This window comes from Lissotriton helveticus, chromosome 10 (assembly GCF_964261635.1).
Source record: "Lissotriton helveticus chromosome 10, aLisHel1.1, whole genome shotgun sequence".
Classification (NCBI taxonomy): Eukaryota; Metazoa; Chordata; class Amphibia; order Caudata; family Salamandridae; genus Lissotriton; species Lissotriton helveticus.
In genome coordinates, this window is record NC_136071.1 from 909,555,097 (window position 1) to 909,574,886 (window position 19,790).

Sequence of the window (19,790 nt, forward strand, 5' to 3'; positions counted from 1 at the left end):
TGAATTGGGCAAAGTCGGAGGGTTCAGTCTGAATTATTTCTTGTCTAAGCTTCCCTAGAAAGAACACATGATACAAATTGTGCAGTGGTATGCCTGTGTTGAGTCCCATGTCTACAAATCAGCTCCAAGAAATGAAAGTCTGGTTTATCCAAGCCAGGTTTTTTTGTCAAGCAGTATTTTGCATACCTGAGCATGTAGTTTCTATTTCCTTGCACGAGTGTGGCCACTCAGGTACATGCATGCAGTGCATGCATGTACCCCCCCCTTAAATTTTAGCCATGTTGAACAGCAGACGCGCTGCTGTACAACATGCCTAATAGACATTGACAAGGCCAATTGCTCTCACGCAGCCAAGACCTATTGGCTTCGCCAATGCTTGCTAATAACCCTTCCACAGACTCTTGACCAGCTAGCTTCTCGCTAACTTTCTGGGAATGCATACCCGAGGTGAGTGAGGTAGCAAGGGTGCCATGGGGACTTAATGAAGGCAAAGAGTTGGACCCTCAAGGCCTCATTGTCAGGTGATAAACTGAAGTGGAGTTTCCGCTCTCAACTGGAGGCTCTGGTGACATTGGACGTGCGGTACCAGTGATAATTACGTCCCTGGACAGCATAGCAAGCCTCAACCCCCACCCCCCGCTTGGTTTAGCCCCCTCCATCAAGAGGTTGGCGTCGGGTGTAGCTATGGTTCAAAGGGCCCTAATGCAAGCAAAGCATCTGGCCCCACTGGTCAAACTAGTAGCCTTTAAAATAAACCAAAATTCTTGTGTTCTGTCCCTCTAACACTCTGTGCCCCAGTTTTCCTGCTGCACCCTTGAGAGCTTGTAATCCCTTGCCACTGCAACCTTCTCCCCCGCCCCCCACCAGAGTTCAGTTGCATGAATACATTGTTCTTGGTTAATCCACCTAGAGGACGGTGAAACCAGAGACAAAGCCACGAGCCCCAGTGCAAGCAAGAAAATACACCACACCAACTGGTCTGCAAGTGACAAACAGCCATGTTTCGCTGCGAAGGGCCGCTCACGAACCAACCCACCAGGGTCATCGCACCACTGCACCTGAGGCACTATAGCTGCACCTATGGCCAAAACAGCTTTTTAGCACACCCAGACATCCATGGACATTATGCTAGTGAGCTTACCATTCCGCCTCAGCCCGTTTGTTTGATTTCAATATTAATTACATTTTGACAAAATGTGTGTGTGTGACTGAATGGCATAGATGGCATACTGCAGGAGCCACTGGGTAGCCCCGCAGCAGAGAACACGTGAATCCAAAGTATCCAACACCATCTACGGTGAAACGATCCACTATCACATGAGGACCTTCAAATAAGTTGCAGAGATGCCTTCTACAAAACCTATTGTGTTGTATATTATGTTGCTCCAGCTATAACAAGAATGTAGCCCACATATACGCCACACATGACCTCTGACTTGCCTCTTCTTTCGCTGATAGTATCGGGCAGGAACGTTATTCAATGCATTTTCTTTTATAAACACTCCCACTTTAGTCCATCAGATTACTAAAAATGTAATGCTTGTTAAAGAAATACAGTCTTGAATTTTAAAAAGCACTTTATGTCTAACATGATATTTGTATGATTTACAAGCCAGTTATTTTAAGAGCGCTGCACATGCATGGGTTTTCAGCCCGAGTCCACCCTTGGCATGGCTACTCCAGTTAATTTGTTATCTTGTCCCCCTTTACCCCCAGTGTGGTGCCGCCTGGAGCTGCAGGGACGCGGCCACTGGCTTCTAAATGCCCAGGAGGAGTGTAATCTGTGCCAGCTTACCCAATTCGATGGACGGTTACTGCCAGTGGAATGGCCACTTGTGAAATGTTGCACAGTTGGAATATGGCAAGACACTATGCCCAACCAGTTTAACGCTGGCACCACAAATCAAGAAGCACCTCTTTTGGGGTCTATATCCCACCATGGAATTGCACTAAGCTGGCTATAACTAGCACTTCTGTTGAGCTCACTCGCCTGGTCGGGCCAGTATGCCTAAAAAGTGGCTCGTCCTGAAAATTACTCGCCATATCGGGTAAGCGGGTAGATTTTTCAAGGCCTGTGTTTATTCCCAGGCATTTGTTCCTTGACTGCCTCCCCTGGATATAAATATAATATACTTAATTAATTATCATTTAATTATTTTCTCTTTTATGTATACCCTTTAAATAATTTAGTCATTTATTCAGGTGCATGTTTCCAATATAAAGCAGACTGATTAATTTTGTTATGCATTGCAACAGGATAATCTAACTTGCTTGAATATATTCATTTTGTTTCTGCACAGTTGGAATGCTCTCCTGTGATTTTTTAAATAATGAACAAAGCTTCAGAAGTTATTTTTATTTCTCACTTCTTGTTTAAAAACAATTAAGGTTTCATAGAATGTAAGTAAATTTGTCTGTAAGGGCTTGATTACGAATGCTTAAATCTGAAAATGTTAATGTGGAGAAGTGTGGCTCATGGTTAGAGCGGCAGACCCTGACGCAGAGGTCTAGCCCGGGACCAGGGTTCAATTCCCCGCCTCGGCGGGTCTTGGGCTCAAAAATTCCACGGACTGATAATTCTCGCCTCGGTGCCTATTCCAATCATGGAGTCCCACTCTGCAACTCTGGGCAATAGCTTGCTTAATCTCCACAACGGCCCCCACAACGCTAAGGATGCCTGGCCTCCACCTTGGGGGTGCCCAGGAGTGGACACCTCACAGGGAAAGCCAGGATGGGTTCCACAGCGGTATTCGTACAAGCGCCTTGAGACCCTTGCGGGTGAGTAGTGCGCTATACAAGTATCAATTTACATTTATCAATTTACAATTTACAACATAGTTCAGACCCAATGTATAAACTAGAACATAGTGTTATAAGGAAGACCTTTTATAGCCGATATCTGATACTGATGGTTATACAGACCTGTAATAACTTTCCTTCGCAGACGTCTATAGGGAAGGCACATCCAGACTTCACTTATCTGCAGTCTTGAAAGGCAAGAATAGCATCTGCTGTTTCTTTTCTGAAGTTTGATTATATTGTTTAGAAGGGGTATGCGGGTGTAAACCATCATTAAAACTATCTCTTTGGGTCCTAGGTTTAGGTAGTTTGCGGAGGGAAAGGGGGTTGAAGATGCCAAGAAGCTTTGGGATATCAACATAATGCTGCATTTTATTTTTATTATTCTGCCTTCTAATAAGTACCATTGACACAAGCTGTTTATTTTTAATAAAAGTTACTATTCGTATTGTGTGCACTAGGATAGGATTTTGATTTTAATAAATCAAAAATATATTCCTGGTTTCCTAGTGTTCTGGAGTGTGCCTATCCATAGTTAAAAAGGATTTGGGTACCACTAACAATACTTGTGAAATCTCACAGGACTGATTGTTACCTAAAACACACCAAACAAGTATTGCTAAGTGGGTTGCGGGATGGTTTCCGTCCACCAGGATTTCTGTCTCAGGTTGGTGTATCAAGTCCTTAGGGCAAGCAGGTCTATAAAACCCACCTCCAGGCTGTGTTCTGGAAAGCAATCCAGAATACGCATTGCATTTGCCCATGTGCTCACACTATTCTACTTATTACCAAAAAATCCAATCAATACTATTGTGGGTTCCCAGACACATGTTTCATTACTCTAGTCAACCGAATGAATACATTAAGTTCAAAGGCATGGTGGACTGTGCAGCTGGGTGAAGGAACAAAGATCAGTATGGAGTCCCTGACACAATAATAGATGGTAACAGCACAGATAAGTGTGGGGTTTGTCCATGTTCATAGCTTCAAAAGGGCCCCACCCGCTAAATATGGTGAAACCCGATTTATAAAGTATAATCTTTACTTACAATTTCGTATCTTGGGCTTCCTTTTGCATGATGTCCATAATTATTTTACAGGCTGCTGAACATCCTTCTGGAGTTGAGTGAAGGGTAATTGGTTTCTCTGCCGCACCCGCATTTTCCTTGCGATGAATATCAATTCTAAAAAATGTAAAAATAATATTTAGTAATGTAGCCTTTAATCTAAATGCCTGCCAAGTTATAAAGAGGCAGGGAAGATATACTGAAATATGAACAAATAAAAATTTGTCCAAAAAACAATGACTGCCACTAGCAATTATTTATCACAGTCAACCACATCTTTCTGCATTCACATGTTTGGCTCCGACACTTAAATTCGCTTCTCGACGTGATAAGATGCTCTGAAATTCCTCTAGACTTGCCACTTTCATGAACTAGTGCAGTTAAGGCGTAGTTTATCTAGTACTGGCAAGATTGCCATGCTTAAAGAATGCATGAGGATTCTGTTAAGAGCAGAGCTGATTTGGTGCTTCAGACTGATAGGAATGGGGAGAGCAAGGCTTGTTGGATGGTTTCCACTTAACTTTATCACACATTTCATGAATAAATGTACTTCCATAATCACAGAGAAGTACATAGCACTTCTATTTCTGAGATTTGGGTGCATTCTGCACCTTGCCAAAAAATGATGTTTTCTGTATTTCATTGTTATTTTATTGCTACTAATCTTCTGTGTATCTACCATTACACTCATGTTTGTTGTAGCATCGTAAGGCTAAGTTTTTTAATTTTAATGTAGTGTACTTTTTTTCACGTTATTTTAGTTTTAAATTATTAATGAAGTAACTGTACTTTGTCCTTCCAACGACTATATGTTAAGGAAAAGGAGATCTTACATATCCATTTTATTATAACAGCCTGGGCATGTTTGTTAAATGAGACGTAGATTAAACATCCCTTAGCATATCAAAAGCAGATGGTATCAGCTTAACCAGGAGGTTCATGTGCTCCCAAACAGACTTTCATCTCAAGGCTTCTCCCAGAATATCCAGTAAAGTAAAAGCAAAGAGCTACAGAATATACTATTTAAGGGACATTGTGATATAATGAAAGCCCCGCCTCCTGTGTTCTGTGAAAAACTATTAGTTTAAGAATTTCTACAAGTACTAGAACAGAATCACAGGGAAAAGAACTAGTTAATCGCCTAAGTCATACAGATGGATAAGGGATAGATGCTGCACTTTAAGTTACCAATAAACCAAATGTTATATAACACAGTTTGACTGCAGAATAAAGATAAGGGGGTTCTTGTGTAAATTCTTGCGCGTTTTTGCTGCCATCTTGAAATGGATTGAAAAACCAGGAAATGAATTGGGGTGAGCACTCGAGGTGCACACTAATAAGTAAGGGTCATATTAGAATGCAATTCGAGGCATTTGAAATCATTTTTAAGGGCATGAAACCGTGGTAAAGAACAGAAATTTTTTGAAAGCTTGATGGGTGGTTGGTTTATTTGATACAGAGTATATGTCTGAGGAACCAGATAGGTGTGATGTGGATTTCCCTGTAGTCCATCAGAAGATTTTGAAGAGATTCATCCAAAGTGAGATGGGGGTCTGTCTTGAAGGAAACAAATAGCCTATGATTCAAGGAAGGCTCAGAGGAGGAGAATTGCTATGTGTGTGATGTCATGTAAGAGGTAAACACCTCAAAATCTTTTACCAAAGGATAAAAAGCAGAAAGATTTAATGCTTCTGATTTTCAGGAACGGGGTGCTCAAGGTGGCAAAAAGGAAAGGGTGTTTTAAACAGCACACAGGTGTCCTTAGCGGCGCACAGGGGATCCCACATATAGTGGAATTGAGAATTTTGAATGTGAATTTACAAATGAGAAAGACAAGTTTGACAAATTTATATTGGATCTAGAGAATGAGGATAGTTTAATGGTTTCAATTACGAAATGGAGAAACCAACACCAAGAGATGTGATTAAGACTCCTTTGGGAGAGGAGATGATACAAGACATCTGCACAGTGCAGATTGGTAGCCACCAGGGCAGGTTTATAAAGTAGTAAGTTAGAACAAGTTTTGACAGGGAGGTACGGGCAGTTATGAAAGCAGTGTGTTCTTGGCCCATTACAGGTGACCCGTATCATTCACAATTTAGATGCTGAATGGATAGCTTTATTTTAAATTAAATAGGCAGGCACATAAGGCTTTTTGAGAGGTCATTAAGGTAGAGCCAGGATAAACGGTTCGATATTCTTGGGCCACCTGAACAAATTCTCGATATGCTAGAAGGCACATATAAGAGAAATTCACATTGATACAGAGCTTTTGAGGGATTGGAGTCTAACAGTGATCTGCCTTTAAGGAAATGGGAATGCAGGCCTAATTGCTTGGAGAATTAAAGCTATTTTGAGGACTCTGAAGTTGGGTGACATGGATGCGGAAGAGGTTTCCAGGCCTCAGAGTTTTTCCCCTTAGCGGGGAAGGTCAGGAAGAGGGAGAATTAACAGAGGAAGAGGATCAAGCTCTGGAGGATCACAAGGTGATCATGGAGATTACTTCTGGTTAATCACTCTTAAAGCTAGGGAGCGTTAGAAGTATTTTGTGGAAAATTGGATGTAGATTACAGGAGACCCATAGATATTACAGACAGTTCAGGGAGATACACTGGAGTTTGTAGGGATGCCATTCCCATAGGTAGAACAAAGGGGGTTGAATTTAAAAAAATCACGAATGGGATTTGTAGACTGCAAAACAGGTATGTTGTTGAAAAAGCGTGCTGTGCTGAAAGTAGAGCAATGTTGCAGAGGTTTCGTGAGAAACATTTTTTGGGTGAAAAAGAAGGACAAAGGATGGCACACTGATAAATTTAAGGGAGTTAAACAGATTTGTTCTGTTCAAGCATTTCAAGATGGAAGGTATTCATTTATTAAGGGATATTTTACAGGAGGAAGAATGGATTGAAAAATTGAATTTGGAGGATGCTTATTTTATAGCTCTGATGAGACAAGAGAGTCAGAGATAGCTATAATTCTGGTGGAGGAAACATCTTTACCAATTTCAGGCTTGTCTTTAGCTCCAAGGTGTCACTAAGGGGTGAAGACTAGTGGTGGCTCATTTAGGAGAGAGAGGATCTAGTTTCAATTTATTTGGATGACAAACTTTTGATGTCCCACAACAGGGAGTAAAGGTAGGGAAAGACTGGCAACATTGACCATCGAAGGTGTTCTGCCACCTCAGTCATGGCACTGGTGAGACCAAAGGGGAGAACAGTGAACTGAAAATGCTCCTCTACCACCATGATATACAGGTAACTATGGTGGGCCATCAGGACAGGAATATGGAAATAGCCATACTGCAAGTCCAAAGATAAATCTAGTCTCCAGGGTTGAGGGCAGACAAGACCTGGGCCAGGGTGAGCATTTTAAACTTCTCCCGGGGGAAGGTATTGAGAGGGTGCAGATCTGTGATATGCTGATGACCTTAATACTTCTTCGGCACCAGAAAGTAGTGGAAATAACCACCACGTCGTACTTCTGGCACCCTCTCAATAGCCTTCTTGACTAACAGGACTTGCACTTCCTGCGTCTGTCAGTCGCTGAGGGGATAGTGGAAGGTGTGGCAAAGTAGAGAGAAAGTGCAAGGGTTACCCCTTGCGTAGAATGCTTAGAACCCACCAGTCAGACATGATCGCTTGTCAACCTGGTAGGAATTGGTGAAGTCTGCCTAAAACTGTGTGGCTGTGTCCCTGCAAGGACATGCTAAAGAGCGTTTGGTAGCAGGAGACGGAGAGGGGACGGTAGGTTGGGTGGCTCACTGACCATGGCCGCAATGGTGGTGAGCACCATAACCTCTAGTTCTAAACTTCTGCATTTCCTGTAGGGTTGGACTGGTTGGCTGTAAGGGAAGCATAGGCCAAAGCCTTCATAGGAGCGTTTGATTGTTGCGGTTGGCAAGGTGGGGCGGAAAGGGAGCGGTAGTCCTGCTCTCAAAGTGCTCAAGAGCAGAATCAGCTTTTCCCCCCTGAACATGCGAGTTCCATCAAAAGACATGTCCACCAGGGACGTTTTGACATCGCCAGAAGCCCCAGTCAATCGCAGCCATGGATGGCAGTGAATGACAACACTGGTGCCTATGGCCTTGCTGATGTAATCAGCAAGGCCATAGTGGTGTCCAAGCCACAACGACTAATGAACTTGACAGCATCTTAACCATCATGAATGGCCTAAGATAATAAATAGGGAAGGTCTTCAGGAACACCAGGGAGGACTTGAGACGCCGAATCCCAAAGGGCTTGTGAACAGCATCACAACAAACTGGCATTGGAGGACTCACCTGGTAGAAGAAAAAGCACACTTACTGTATGAGGGAATGGTGGGAAATTAATTTGGATTAGAGCAGCTAGTGGAAGTCTCAACCACTAGGCGTCCTAGTGAGGGGTGCTGCGAAAGAAAAGCAGTGTTGCCAGGGGCCAGGTGATCTCGCCTAGCAATCGGTCTACTGACCGGTAGACGAGAACAAGGTTTGGCCCAAGCCCCCAATGAGGTATCCGTCAATGCCCCTCGGTAAAGGGAGGAAGGGGCTCAGAAGATGTTTGTCCTGGCTGAAGGACTTCTATTAATACACTGGTTTTAAGCTCCAAGGTGGGGAGCTAGAAGTCAAGAACTTCAGCCACCCTACGCATCACCATGGCATAGGAAGCCTATTCCTCTGCAGCTGGTCCACAGGAGAAGACAGACCTGTTTCCAGGGCGGTATCGAGGCCACTAGCTTCCTGTAAGTTCTCGTACCAGTTGTCATTTCGGTAGGGCTGAGCAAAATCACCTTGGCAAATAATTCTCGAAATCAGTACCATAAAGGGAATGCAAGGAATGTTACTGAGCCTGTGATAATTCAAGTGGGGGAAACAGTAACACTGGCAGATTTAGGTGTGATGCCAGCCGAGGGCCGAACATCATTAATTTATCACCGGAGAGCAGAATTGGGGCTGCTTCTCCAGTTGGCGAAGTTGGCATCAGCGTGCGTGGGCCCGGCGTGGGTTGTGGCGCTGGCAGAAAGCTGGAGGCAAGACAAGTGTTGAGTCCAGCCGGCACAGAGGAAGTACCCGCCAGTGGTATCTCAGATGGGAGACTTCTCAGCTCCTTGGAGCCAGAAGGTGCGCCAGAGGGAAAGGGCAGGTATCCAAAGAGCCAGAGTATGGCTGCGCAGATCTCTTCAATCCAATGCAGCATGGCTGAAGGACCAGGAAAGTCAGGTAGTGCCAGAACCAGTGGTGGCATGGGGTCCAAAGTCATCCAAATTCAGCAGCAGGCTTGGGATGAGTGACACTGCCATGTCCACTGGTCAGATGAATGAGCATGGCACGTGGGGGGGGGGGGGGAATACAGTTTTCAATGCTTGTGTTTCCTATGCTTGCCTGAGAACTTGGAGTGTGACGAAGACCGACCTCCGGAATGGCCCCGTCGACACCAGGAGTGGGAATGGGACAAGAGTAGGATGTGGACAGGGAGCGGACTTGGAACAATACAGGCTTAGTGTCTTAATATGCTTGCCAACAAATATTTGCATTGCGCTCCCTGAAGGCCTTAACAGCATGCAGTTACCACAGGCCTTGGAGTCTTGGCTAGGCCCCAGGACCACAAGCAAACCTGATGTGGCTCTGTCACAGACATTTGTTTCCGACAGTCTCTACGGGGTTTGAAAACAGTTGTTTTAGGGGGTGACATACATTGCACACTGAAAGAACTTGTGTAAAATATGGAAGTAGGAGTCTGAGATAAAAGGAAGCTCCAGATCTGCGTGTGTTAGCTCAGAAACAAGGGAACTGATGTCAGCACACAAGAGTGCCACCTATAGAGGCCCATCAGAATTTTCAGCGCTGCATAGCATCGGTGTAGATAAACAAGGCACCACCTTCCAGCATGCAGTGGTACAGCTGGAAAGTTTCTGGATTAAGTCGAACGCCTGGAGAATATAAAAAAAAGATGAGGAATGTGGAATGATAGGCATCTATCAGAAAAAAGAAATCTTCAATTACAAAACTGCTGTCCTCCTTAGGTTATTGCATTACTTATTGGTAAAGTGAATTCCTACAAGTTATGGTTACCATTAAACTGTCTGGAAGTTGGATCATAAAGCTTTTTATATGGGACGCAGCAATAACAAGATTTAAGATATCTGTTGATGGAGCGAACAATATACGAATCAAGGGGATGTCCTAGAAAATGGTCACAAATATGGAGACAGTGGAATGAGTATAGGGGAAATATCCGTAAACCCCTCAGGGTAACTCCTCATCCAACCTAAGTCACATAACGAACAGAACACCTTAGTATAGTCATACTTGTGGATCAGAAATAGACTGAGTTGGTTGAGAAAAGACACGATCCAAATCAATGTAATGCTCCGTATAATACTGTGTTACATTGTATTTTTTACAAAGGCTTTTTTTTTAAGATTTAAGATATCAAAATTACATATTGCACCAGCACACCATTTAGAAGCTTACCTCGACCACATATGTACTCTTACATGCCAGAGACTAACCTAATCATACGCTCCACCACACTAGCAGTGCAGATGTTACTTACAGCCATCAAGTTACAAGCAGAAAAAAAAGAGTATAACTAAATCACAAACGAAAGGATCTTCCTTTTAATTGGACAGATAGGCCCACATCAGGTAACAGGATAATGCAAGACTTAATAACCGAAAGCCTTCTAAAACAAATTCCTTAAGTTAAGAACTAAATGCCTCTAAATGGAGAGAAGCTCAATTGAAAAAATGCCTAGATTGATAGGACCACAACCCATCATCCTCTCTGCTACAGGCATACTAGAATACAATGGGCTATTACAACAAGGGAGCATTCGGTCAGAGTCTCTTCTCTGTCCCGGTCACAAAATTACTCAGATTACACTGGCAAGGATGCCTTTCACTGCACTTCAAAAATAGAGTTAAATACATTGCTTTTCAATGCAAGGAGGTCAGGGAGACATGCCTGAAAATGTAACTTCAAGATTCTTTATGACTGAAACTGCTACACACAGAAGTTACAACGAACTAACAGGAATCTAGGAGATGTGACTATTTTGTACATTCTTTGGTTATACGCTAAAGCAGCCCAATACTGGCCCCATATTAAAGAGAACATGAGGACTTACAGCAGCTACAACTCTGGTCAAGCTGCATGAGATCTCCAAAACTGCAGCTGCATCTTTGCATTGGGGAGAGGATGCAGCCTTACGGCTAGAGAGGTCTACCTCGAAGCTGGGGAACCGGGTTCGAGTCTCAGCAACAACGCTCAACATACTGTGATTCTGGGCAAATCATTTAATCACCCCGTGCCCAAAAAATAAAATGAATGTGTCCTTCCGTAACAAAACGGGTGCTCATGTAAAGTGCTCTGATACCCGATGTCTCGGGTCTAGTTTACGCTATATAAAACTCTATAAAAAAAAAGAGAATTCACAACATCTCAGCCGGTCAAGAAATTAAAACTGCATGACAGTATCACAATTATCTAAAAGTCTAACAGAAATAGTGTAGCCATTGTGATACTTTGTAAGACCTAGATGGTGCATGAAAGAAACTAAGGCAACCTCAATGCCATGGAACCCACAAAATCTAGTTAGACTGGATTTAAAAAAAAAGTCCTGTACCGATTAACCATTCATTCTGCAAACTCAGCTATAAATGCCAAACATTAAATTAGGTGGTAGTCGCATTGGACATCAGGATAGATGCAGGAAAAATGAGGGGCACAACCAATACATAAGATAAAGAATCCTGCAGCAAGAATTGCTGCAGCGTGTTGAAACAATTCAGGTTGGACAAGAGTCACGCGGAGACAGCAGCTTTAGTGTCAGCAATTTTAAAATAGTAAACACAATCGAAGCCGGGTAGAACAGATAATTTCAGCAAAAGCAAAAAAAAGTGTTGAGGAATCCATTGGGGTAAAAGTTCTGAATTATCATATACAAGGCTACAAAGGGCACCACTTCATCTAAACAGTGAAAAGGATAGCCCACAATGTCCGGTTTAACACTATTTTACCAAGTATTCCTCACAGGGAAAACTCCCCTTCACCAAAATCATTGAAATGATAGAGAGGAAGGGTTGGACAGACAAGCCCCCATAGGCTACCATTATATGTCTTGAAAAGGGATACCGTGCCTTTAAGGAACTCTCCGGAGACCCTCAGTATCCCAGGATGCACAGCCAAAGTCCTTTTACTTTCTGTTCTTTTTTCCGGCTCCTGCTAGCAGGACCCTGGAGCATTGAGCTCTCCCTTTTCGGGTGTTTTTTCAATTTTTTGGCACTTTTCAAGTGTTTGGAGTGTTTCACTCGACGTCAGACTGCTTCTTCCTTTTGCTGGTGTTTCTGGCCAGTTTTGGCCACTCGCCTGTCGAATATGCCTGGCTTGTTCGACAAGTGCCCTGAGTGTTCCAGGAAGAAGGCTAAATCGGACGCTCACAGAGTGTGTATCCTCTGTCTACCATCCTCTCATGTCCCTGAAGACTGAGATTTGCAGATCATTCTCCAAGAGAACCCGGCATACGGATTCTTCTAGTGCCAGGGAGTACTCGCCCACCTTATCGGATTCCCCCCGTATGAGGGTGTCACTGGTCGATGACATTGTATCTTTTCAAGAGGTGTTAAGAGGGGCAGCGAAACTGGGGATTACGGTAACAGTTCCCACACCTCCTACATCGGTAATTTGAGACCCTACACAAGCGGTAGATGTCTCGACCCTTGTTGCTCTTGGTGCCAGGGCTGGAGGAACCAGCGATGGAGCTCTTCTTGACGCCGGCGTAAACGAAATCCGCTCCTTCCCGGCTGCAGAAAATGTACAGGGCAGCAGACTCCGATCGTTAATTTGATCAGACCCAGTGCCGGATTTGGTAATCATCACTGTGGCCAGGAAGCAGCACGCTACTGCCCCGTCTTCTACAGTGCCTCCGGATAAGGAGAGCCGTCAGATGGACTCAGCGGGATGAAAAGTCTGCGGTACGGCTGCTACGTCCATAAAAGCCGCTAGTGCCACGGCTCTCTTGGGTCGGTATGACCGGTCTTTGTGGGAGTCCCTGCAACAGTTTCTGGAGCACCTTCCGAGGGACAGGAGGGAAGGCTTCCAAGAAATCATCAATGAGGGCATGATGGTATTCAATCAGGTTATCAGCTCGGCTGCAGATTCCTCTCTTGGCGGCTCATGGATACTGCCATGGGATTAAACTGAGACGCCATGCCTGGTTGCGTTTGACATTGCTGAAACCAGAGGCGCAGCAGTGAGTCACCAACTTGCCGTTCTCTGGGTCGACACTCTTTGGAAAAAATGCGGATGAGGAGATGGCCCGCATGAAGGCTGAAGCAGAAACCCTGACGGCTGTCGGGTTAGAGAAGCCAAAAGAGCAGAAGAATACCTTCCGTCCCTTCCAGAGACGTTTCGGTTCACAGGGAAGAGGGCAAGGTCGTCAAGCTGGCCAGCAGCACCAACAGCAGCAGCAGTACCAGCGGTGGCCATTGCAGAAGCGCCAGAGGGGCAGAGGTGGCCAACAGTCCTCCTCGTCGCCCAAAGGCCCGGCCGAGTCTAGGCCCTGAGGTGTTACTTCCTCCTTGTCCATTACCCGCTCCGGTGGGGGGGAAGCATACAACATTACTTGTCAGAGTGGAGAAAAATTACTCAGGATAAGTGGGTGCTGAATATTGTTTGCAATGGATACAGTCTTCGTTTCGTCAGCCCGCCTCCAGCGATTCCACGGTTTGCTCGTAGTTCCAACTGCGCAAGCTTCAGGTGGAGGCGGATACCCTGTTAAGAAAAAGGGCGATAGAAGACGTACCTTTGTCTCAAAGGGGAAAGGGTCTTTACTCTCGGTTCTTCCTCTTGCGCAAGAAGGACAAGAACGAGTTCAGGCCCATTCTGGATTTGCGACAAGCAAACAACTGGATTCGCAGGGAAAAGTTTTGCATGCTGTCTTTTCACCAGATTTATCCACAGCTGCAAAGGGGAGACTGGCTTTGCGCATCTCTAGGTGAATTGTGTCCTGTATTCAGTTATATTACCAGAAGGCTAACAAGACCTTAGGGGGTAAGCCGAAGGCTCATTCTACCAGAGGCAAAGCAGCTACAACAGCTTTGCTTCGTAATGTTCCCATTGCAGAGATCTGCAGGGCTGCCACTTGGAAGTCGGTCCATACCTTTGCTAAGCATTACTGTCTGGACTCTGATGCCAGAGCGGATGCTCAGGTTGGGCAGGCTTCATTGAGAAATCTGTTTGCACAGTAGTGGTGTTATCTTTTTCCTCCACCGCCGGATTGGTTGTTGGGATGGGCTTGCCATTCTATTCACTAGATTATGACTATACACAGAGATCCCCTACTACAGAAGGAGTAGTTTCTTACCTGTAACTCCAGTTCTGGAGTAGGGGTATCTCTGTTATAGTCATAAGCGCCCGCCCTCCTCCCCGGTGGAGAAAATGGTACTGTACTGTATGCTACAGGCTTTGCTTTATACACCTTCAAAAAGAACTGAAAGTAAAAGGACTTTGGCTGTGCATCCTGGGATACCGAGGGTCTTTGGAGAGTTCCTTAAAGGCACGGTATCCCTTTTCAAAACATATAATGGCAGCCTATGGGGGCTTGTCTGTCCAACCCTTCCTCTCTATCATTTCAAGGATTTTGGTGAAGGGGAGTTTTCCCATGTGAGGAAAACTTGGTAAAATAGTGTTAAACCGGACATGGTGGGCTATCCTTTTCAATGTTTAGATGAAGTGGTGGCCTTTGTAGCCTTGTATATGTTAGGCTGCATTATTTGTCTTAATTCTCTCTTAAGTGTCTATGCAGGACTGCAATGAAGACAGCTTAAGACATTATTTTTGATTGCTTCGGGGTCCACGTACATGGGCGGGACTATTCACTAGATTATGACTATACACAGAGATCCCCTACTACAGAAGCCATTGACTTTCATGTGTGCAATCTGATTAACAGTATGGATTATCTCCATTTGGAAATTGTTTACAAATTACTATGTTAATCCCAGTATTCATTCAGACAGACCTGCATAAAAGCGACTGGTAAGCTTGTAGAAGTTACACATGGAGACTAGCATAGGGCAGCATTTAAAGCAACCGGTAGATAGGACCTCACTGGAGAATGAAATTTGCATTCTGTCAGACCAGCTAAGAGGTAGACAAAGACTATCAAACCAAGAGAAGTTGAAATTAAGTGGTCAGTGGGCCACAGCGCTTCTCTGATGCTATGCAGATTTGCTCATTTCACTGTCGAGCTTTACTGGAGTCGAGCTTGCTTGAGCTTTGGGGCAGTGGTCCTGCCGGCGGATCCCCGGAGCCGCAAACAACTTGGAACTGTGCCAAAGGCTATTGCTGTATCCGCCCCACTCACGGCTCCTTTCAGAAAACTTGTCCCTGCACGTCCAGCCCGGGTTCACGGCAGATGCAGGCGAGACATCAGTTGCCACGTCACTTGCTGCTCCATCTTTGTTTCGGCCTGGTCCAGCCTCTCTCCGGGCGCTTCTCTGTTTTCCTCCGCAACCCACCACTTACTCCGTCGCCCCCATCCCCACCCTGCATGACGACGTGCAAGTTGGAGAAGCAGTGCAGAGTTTCAAAAAAATAAATCAAAAATGAAGCCTAACAAAAAAAAAAGGGATAAAAAGAGAAAGTGACAAGCCACTGACAACCAAGAGGAGAAGGAAGTAAGCAGGACCAGGGGGTATGTGGCAGAGACCGTTTTTGTCAATACATTTACTACTTCATCTGCATTACCTGGCCTTTACCAGGAACCAGCCATAATAGCCGGGTCCAGTCCAATGGTGAACGTTCCTACCACGATGTGCCGTGACCGCCCTCAGGCCAGACCAGGCGGATGCTACCAACACGCTGCTTGGAGGAGTTGCAGGAACTAGCGAAGAGCATCGCCAAGAAAAAGTGTGCCAGGAAGAACACTGGATTTGCTGTAGCTGCAACGTTTTTTGTCCCGTGGCTTAGACCTTTGATTCAGCCCCTGACACCTGTTAACCGACAGCCTACCGCTGCTCCCAACTAAGCCGCTGTGTCCGGTTCACTAAGGAGCCTTGGGCATGCAGTAGGGTGGTAAGTAGGCTTCTTTGCAGTTAAGGAATATGCTTGGCAGGAAGGGGGAGGCACAGTCATCTTGGGGTCTTTTGCTTATCCTATTGAATTTTAAAGATAGAGGTACAGGACCACATTGGGAGAAACCCAACGAAGCCGCCGGATGCTGCGAAAGAGTGTGCAGAGTACATAACCCAATATGTGCTCCATTAGTACCCTAGTACACAGGTGAGTTCCAGCTGGCGCCTCTGGGTTGTGGCGACCTTCATCCTCAGTAAACAAGAGAGGAGCCAAGTGATTCAGCCTTTTCATTGACACTTCCTCCTATATACCGTTTGTGCTGTGGAGGGATTACCACTGGACACTGCTGACATTGTTTGAGGGACCAGGAGGACTTTGCCTTTACACAGGAAACTTCCCTCCGAGATTATTTCTGTTGGCCTCACTAAAGCAACCCAAAGGCACGCTCGTCTCACCCTTTCACAGTGCAGTGTGCCTACAGGAGACTAGCCGATCTACTTGGCCCTTGGTTGTTGGATTTATGATGTTTATTCTTCTATTTTTCCTGACTTTTCTTTTATGCTTCTTGATTTAACTTTAACACATTTTTTTAATGCAGTCACCACGATAGCATGGGGAAGAAAACAAGTTACTTACCTGTAACTTCAGTTATCCAGTATTGGTATCTTTCATAGATTCACATGCCTGAATCATTCCCGTCGCGGGAGTCCTGCGGTAAATAAAATAGTAGTGCCAAAGGTAAATAACAGTCGTAGGCCCAAAGGAAAAAGGCCAGAGGCCCAAAACTTAGTAGCCTATCTACATCATTATGCTAAAAAGATCAAAGTCTTTGTCCCAACCAATCAACTAGCAGCACCCTCTAGAACACTCTCTGCAGAGCCAGTTCTCCTTAGATTTTCGTAGCCCCAATGGGAAATGAGTATCCAAAATAGAGAACTGACTCTCCGGGGAGGAGGGTGGGTGCATGTGAATCTATGAAAGATACCAATACTGGATAACTGAAGCTACAGGTAAGTAACTTGTTTTCTTATCCAGTATTGGGGTATCTTTCATAGATTCACATGCCTGAATCAGAATAGCAAGTAGTATGCCAGGTAGGAGTTGGTTGCGGATGGTGGGAGACTTGTACTGATAAACTCCCATAAACATCATTATTAATAACCAAGAGTAAGGCAACTGAACTTTCATAAATAAAATATGATGAAAAATTTAAAAGACCGTTCATAGAGTAGTAAAAACATGGATATCTAATGTCACGTACATCCATTTGTTAAAATCTAAACATATATACATATATATATATATATATACACACACATATATATATATATATATATACACACACACACACACACACACACACATATATATACACACACACACCTTAAAATACATTATATCTGTATATCAATATATGGATACCTCTGTATAAATAAAAAATTAAAGAACACAGGTTACCTGAAACTGTTCTCAAAGAAATAGGTGTTGTAAGACAGCCTGGCCAACTGCTGCATCCTCTTGACTCGTTGATTGCAGGCAGTAATGTCTCGTGAACGTTCTTCCACGTCGCAGAACGGCAGATATTTTCCAGCGTCACTCCTGCAAACAACCCTGTAGACGCTGCCACAGATCTTGTGGAGTGAGCCTTGACCTTGCTCAGTAGTGGTCTGTTCGATTTGATATGGCAGAAATGGATTGCGGAAGCTATCCACCTGGAAATCGTGGCTTTTATGACTGCTGCACCCAGCGTGGTTTGACCATAATCCACAAATAATTGATCAGATTTTCTGAAGGTTTTTGTCCTTTGCAGGTAGAACTTTAAACATCGTTTGATGTCCAAAGAATGTAATGTTCTTTCCGCCGGTGTAGTAGGATTTGGAAAGAAAGCTCAACTTCACTGGTTCATTTAAATGGAACTGTGATGGTAATTTCGGTATGAATGTTGGATTAGTTCGAAGAGTGACATAATCCTTAGAGAAATGCATAAAAGGTTCTTCAATAGTGAATTCCAGTGGACTGGTCGGATCACCACATGATCTTATTACACATAAACCAAAGAGTCCTATCCCTGCCTCCTGCTCAAGACCCCCCAAAATGGTCCAGAAATCTCACCCAGATTCCCCTGGACTTCATGGAAGAAAGGCTAAATATGCTCCTACCCAGCGACAAGGATCTCTCCACAACAGATCTCACCTCGCTCTATAACACAAATATGGCAATCCTGCTTGACCAACTAGCACCCCTGAAACTAAGAAAAAGATCGAGCCATTCCATCTAGAACATAGTTTGACTCAGACATCAATGAAGAAAGGAGACAACTAAGAGCCACAGAAAGACGATGGAGGATCATGGCCACTACCCCCAATCGTGATCAACTCAGAATTGTACGAAGAAATACAATAGTCATATCAAGAACAAAAAATCTGAGTATTTCCGCTCCGCACTGGATAGCGCAAAAAACAGACCCAAGGAGCTCTTCAATATCATCAGACAACAAACCTCCAAACCTGATACGTCCCTGGGGCAAGCATCCAAAGAACGGTGTGACAACTTCGCCAACTTCTTCAATAATAAGATCTCCAAGATCGAGCGCTCTCTGGACATCAACTCCACCTCCATTCCCCATAGCAGCCCAGTTAGGAAGTTTGGTAGCGCTCCCTTCCCCACCACTAAAACCTGGTCACTCTTCCAGCCTATTCAAGAAGAAGAGATAGTTAAACTTATCTCCACCTCTAAACCTTCTTCTCACACCCTAGACCCTCTTCCTGCTCAACTCACCAAAAAACTGAAACTCTCCCTAGCCCCACTCTGGTGCAGGAATCTAAACAGCTCCCTAGAAACTGGTACAGTTCCAGATTGTCGAAAAGTGGGACAAGTCACCCCACTGCTGAAAAAACTAGGCCTGGACATAACTGACTTTAACAACTTCAGACTCGTCTCTAACCTTCCTCTTCTTTCCAAAACCCTTGAAAGATGTGTTCTCCAACAATTAGCTCAACATTTGGACAATGCCAACCTCCTCGACTCCCATCAGTCAGGATTCAGGAAAGGGTGCAGCACAGAAACCGCAATCCTCAACATAATTGATGATCTCCACAAATCACTTGACTCAGATCAATGCTGCCTCCTCATTCTCCTAGACCTTTCGGCAGCATTTGACACAGTAGATCACAAACTTCTCCTCAAGGCTCTCGAAGAAAGGGCCGGGCTAGACGAGGTGGTCCTCAAATGGTTCTCCTCATTCCTGCACAACCGCTCCCAGAGAATCAAAAGCTTTGAATCCGACCTTCACATAATCAAGAGGGGAATACCCCAAGGTTCAGTGCTCTCCCCTCAGCTCTTCAACATCTACATGGAACCCCTCACCACCCTACTCAGGAAAGCTAAGATCCCCTTCCACCTATATGCTGATACTCAAATTTACCTGGAAATCTCCTCTGCTAAAGACATCCAAAGACTCGATGAAACACTAAGGGAAGTGCAACTTTGGCTGTCAAGCAACCACTTAAAACTGAATCCGGATAAAACCGAACTACTCCTCATCTCAAACAAAGAAGAGAACCCACAAATAGTCGAGTGGTTAAAAGCTATTGATGCGCTTAATGGGAACCTCTCCTTGGCCGACTGTTAAATCACTAGGCATCACGCTAGACTCTAAACTGGACATGACCAAACATTAATATCTCGGCGAAGATCGCCTTCAACCTGAAGCTACTAAACAAAATAAAACCTTTCATTCCACCCAAAGATCTCAAACAAGCCACCCAAGCACTGGTGCTGTCAAGACTGGACTATGGAAACGCAGTCCTCTCGGGAATTGCTTAAACTCATCTTACTCCTCTGAAAACCACTCAACGCGGCTGCCAGAA

The 19,790-nt window shown here is 44.5% G+C and overlaps 1 protein-coding gene across 1 annotated transcript in view; it reads right to left on the bottom strand.

Annotated features, from left to right (window-relative positions):
- Positions 1-19,790, bottom strand: part of IGF2BP3 (insulin like growth factor 2 mRNA binding protein 3) — a 1,020,294-nt gene that overhangs the window by 412,598 nt on the left and 587,906 nt on the right. The window contains exon 7 of the mRNA XM_078663554.1: positions 3,849-3,983. Coding sequence (XP_078519680.1) covers positions 3,849-3,983 — 135 coding nt within the window. The remainder of the gene's footprint in view (positions 1-3,848; positions 3,984-19,790) is intronic.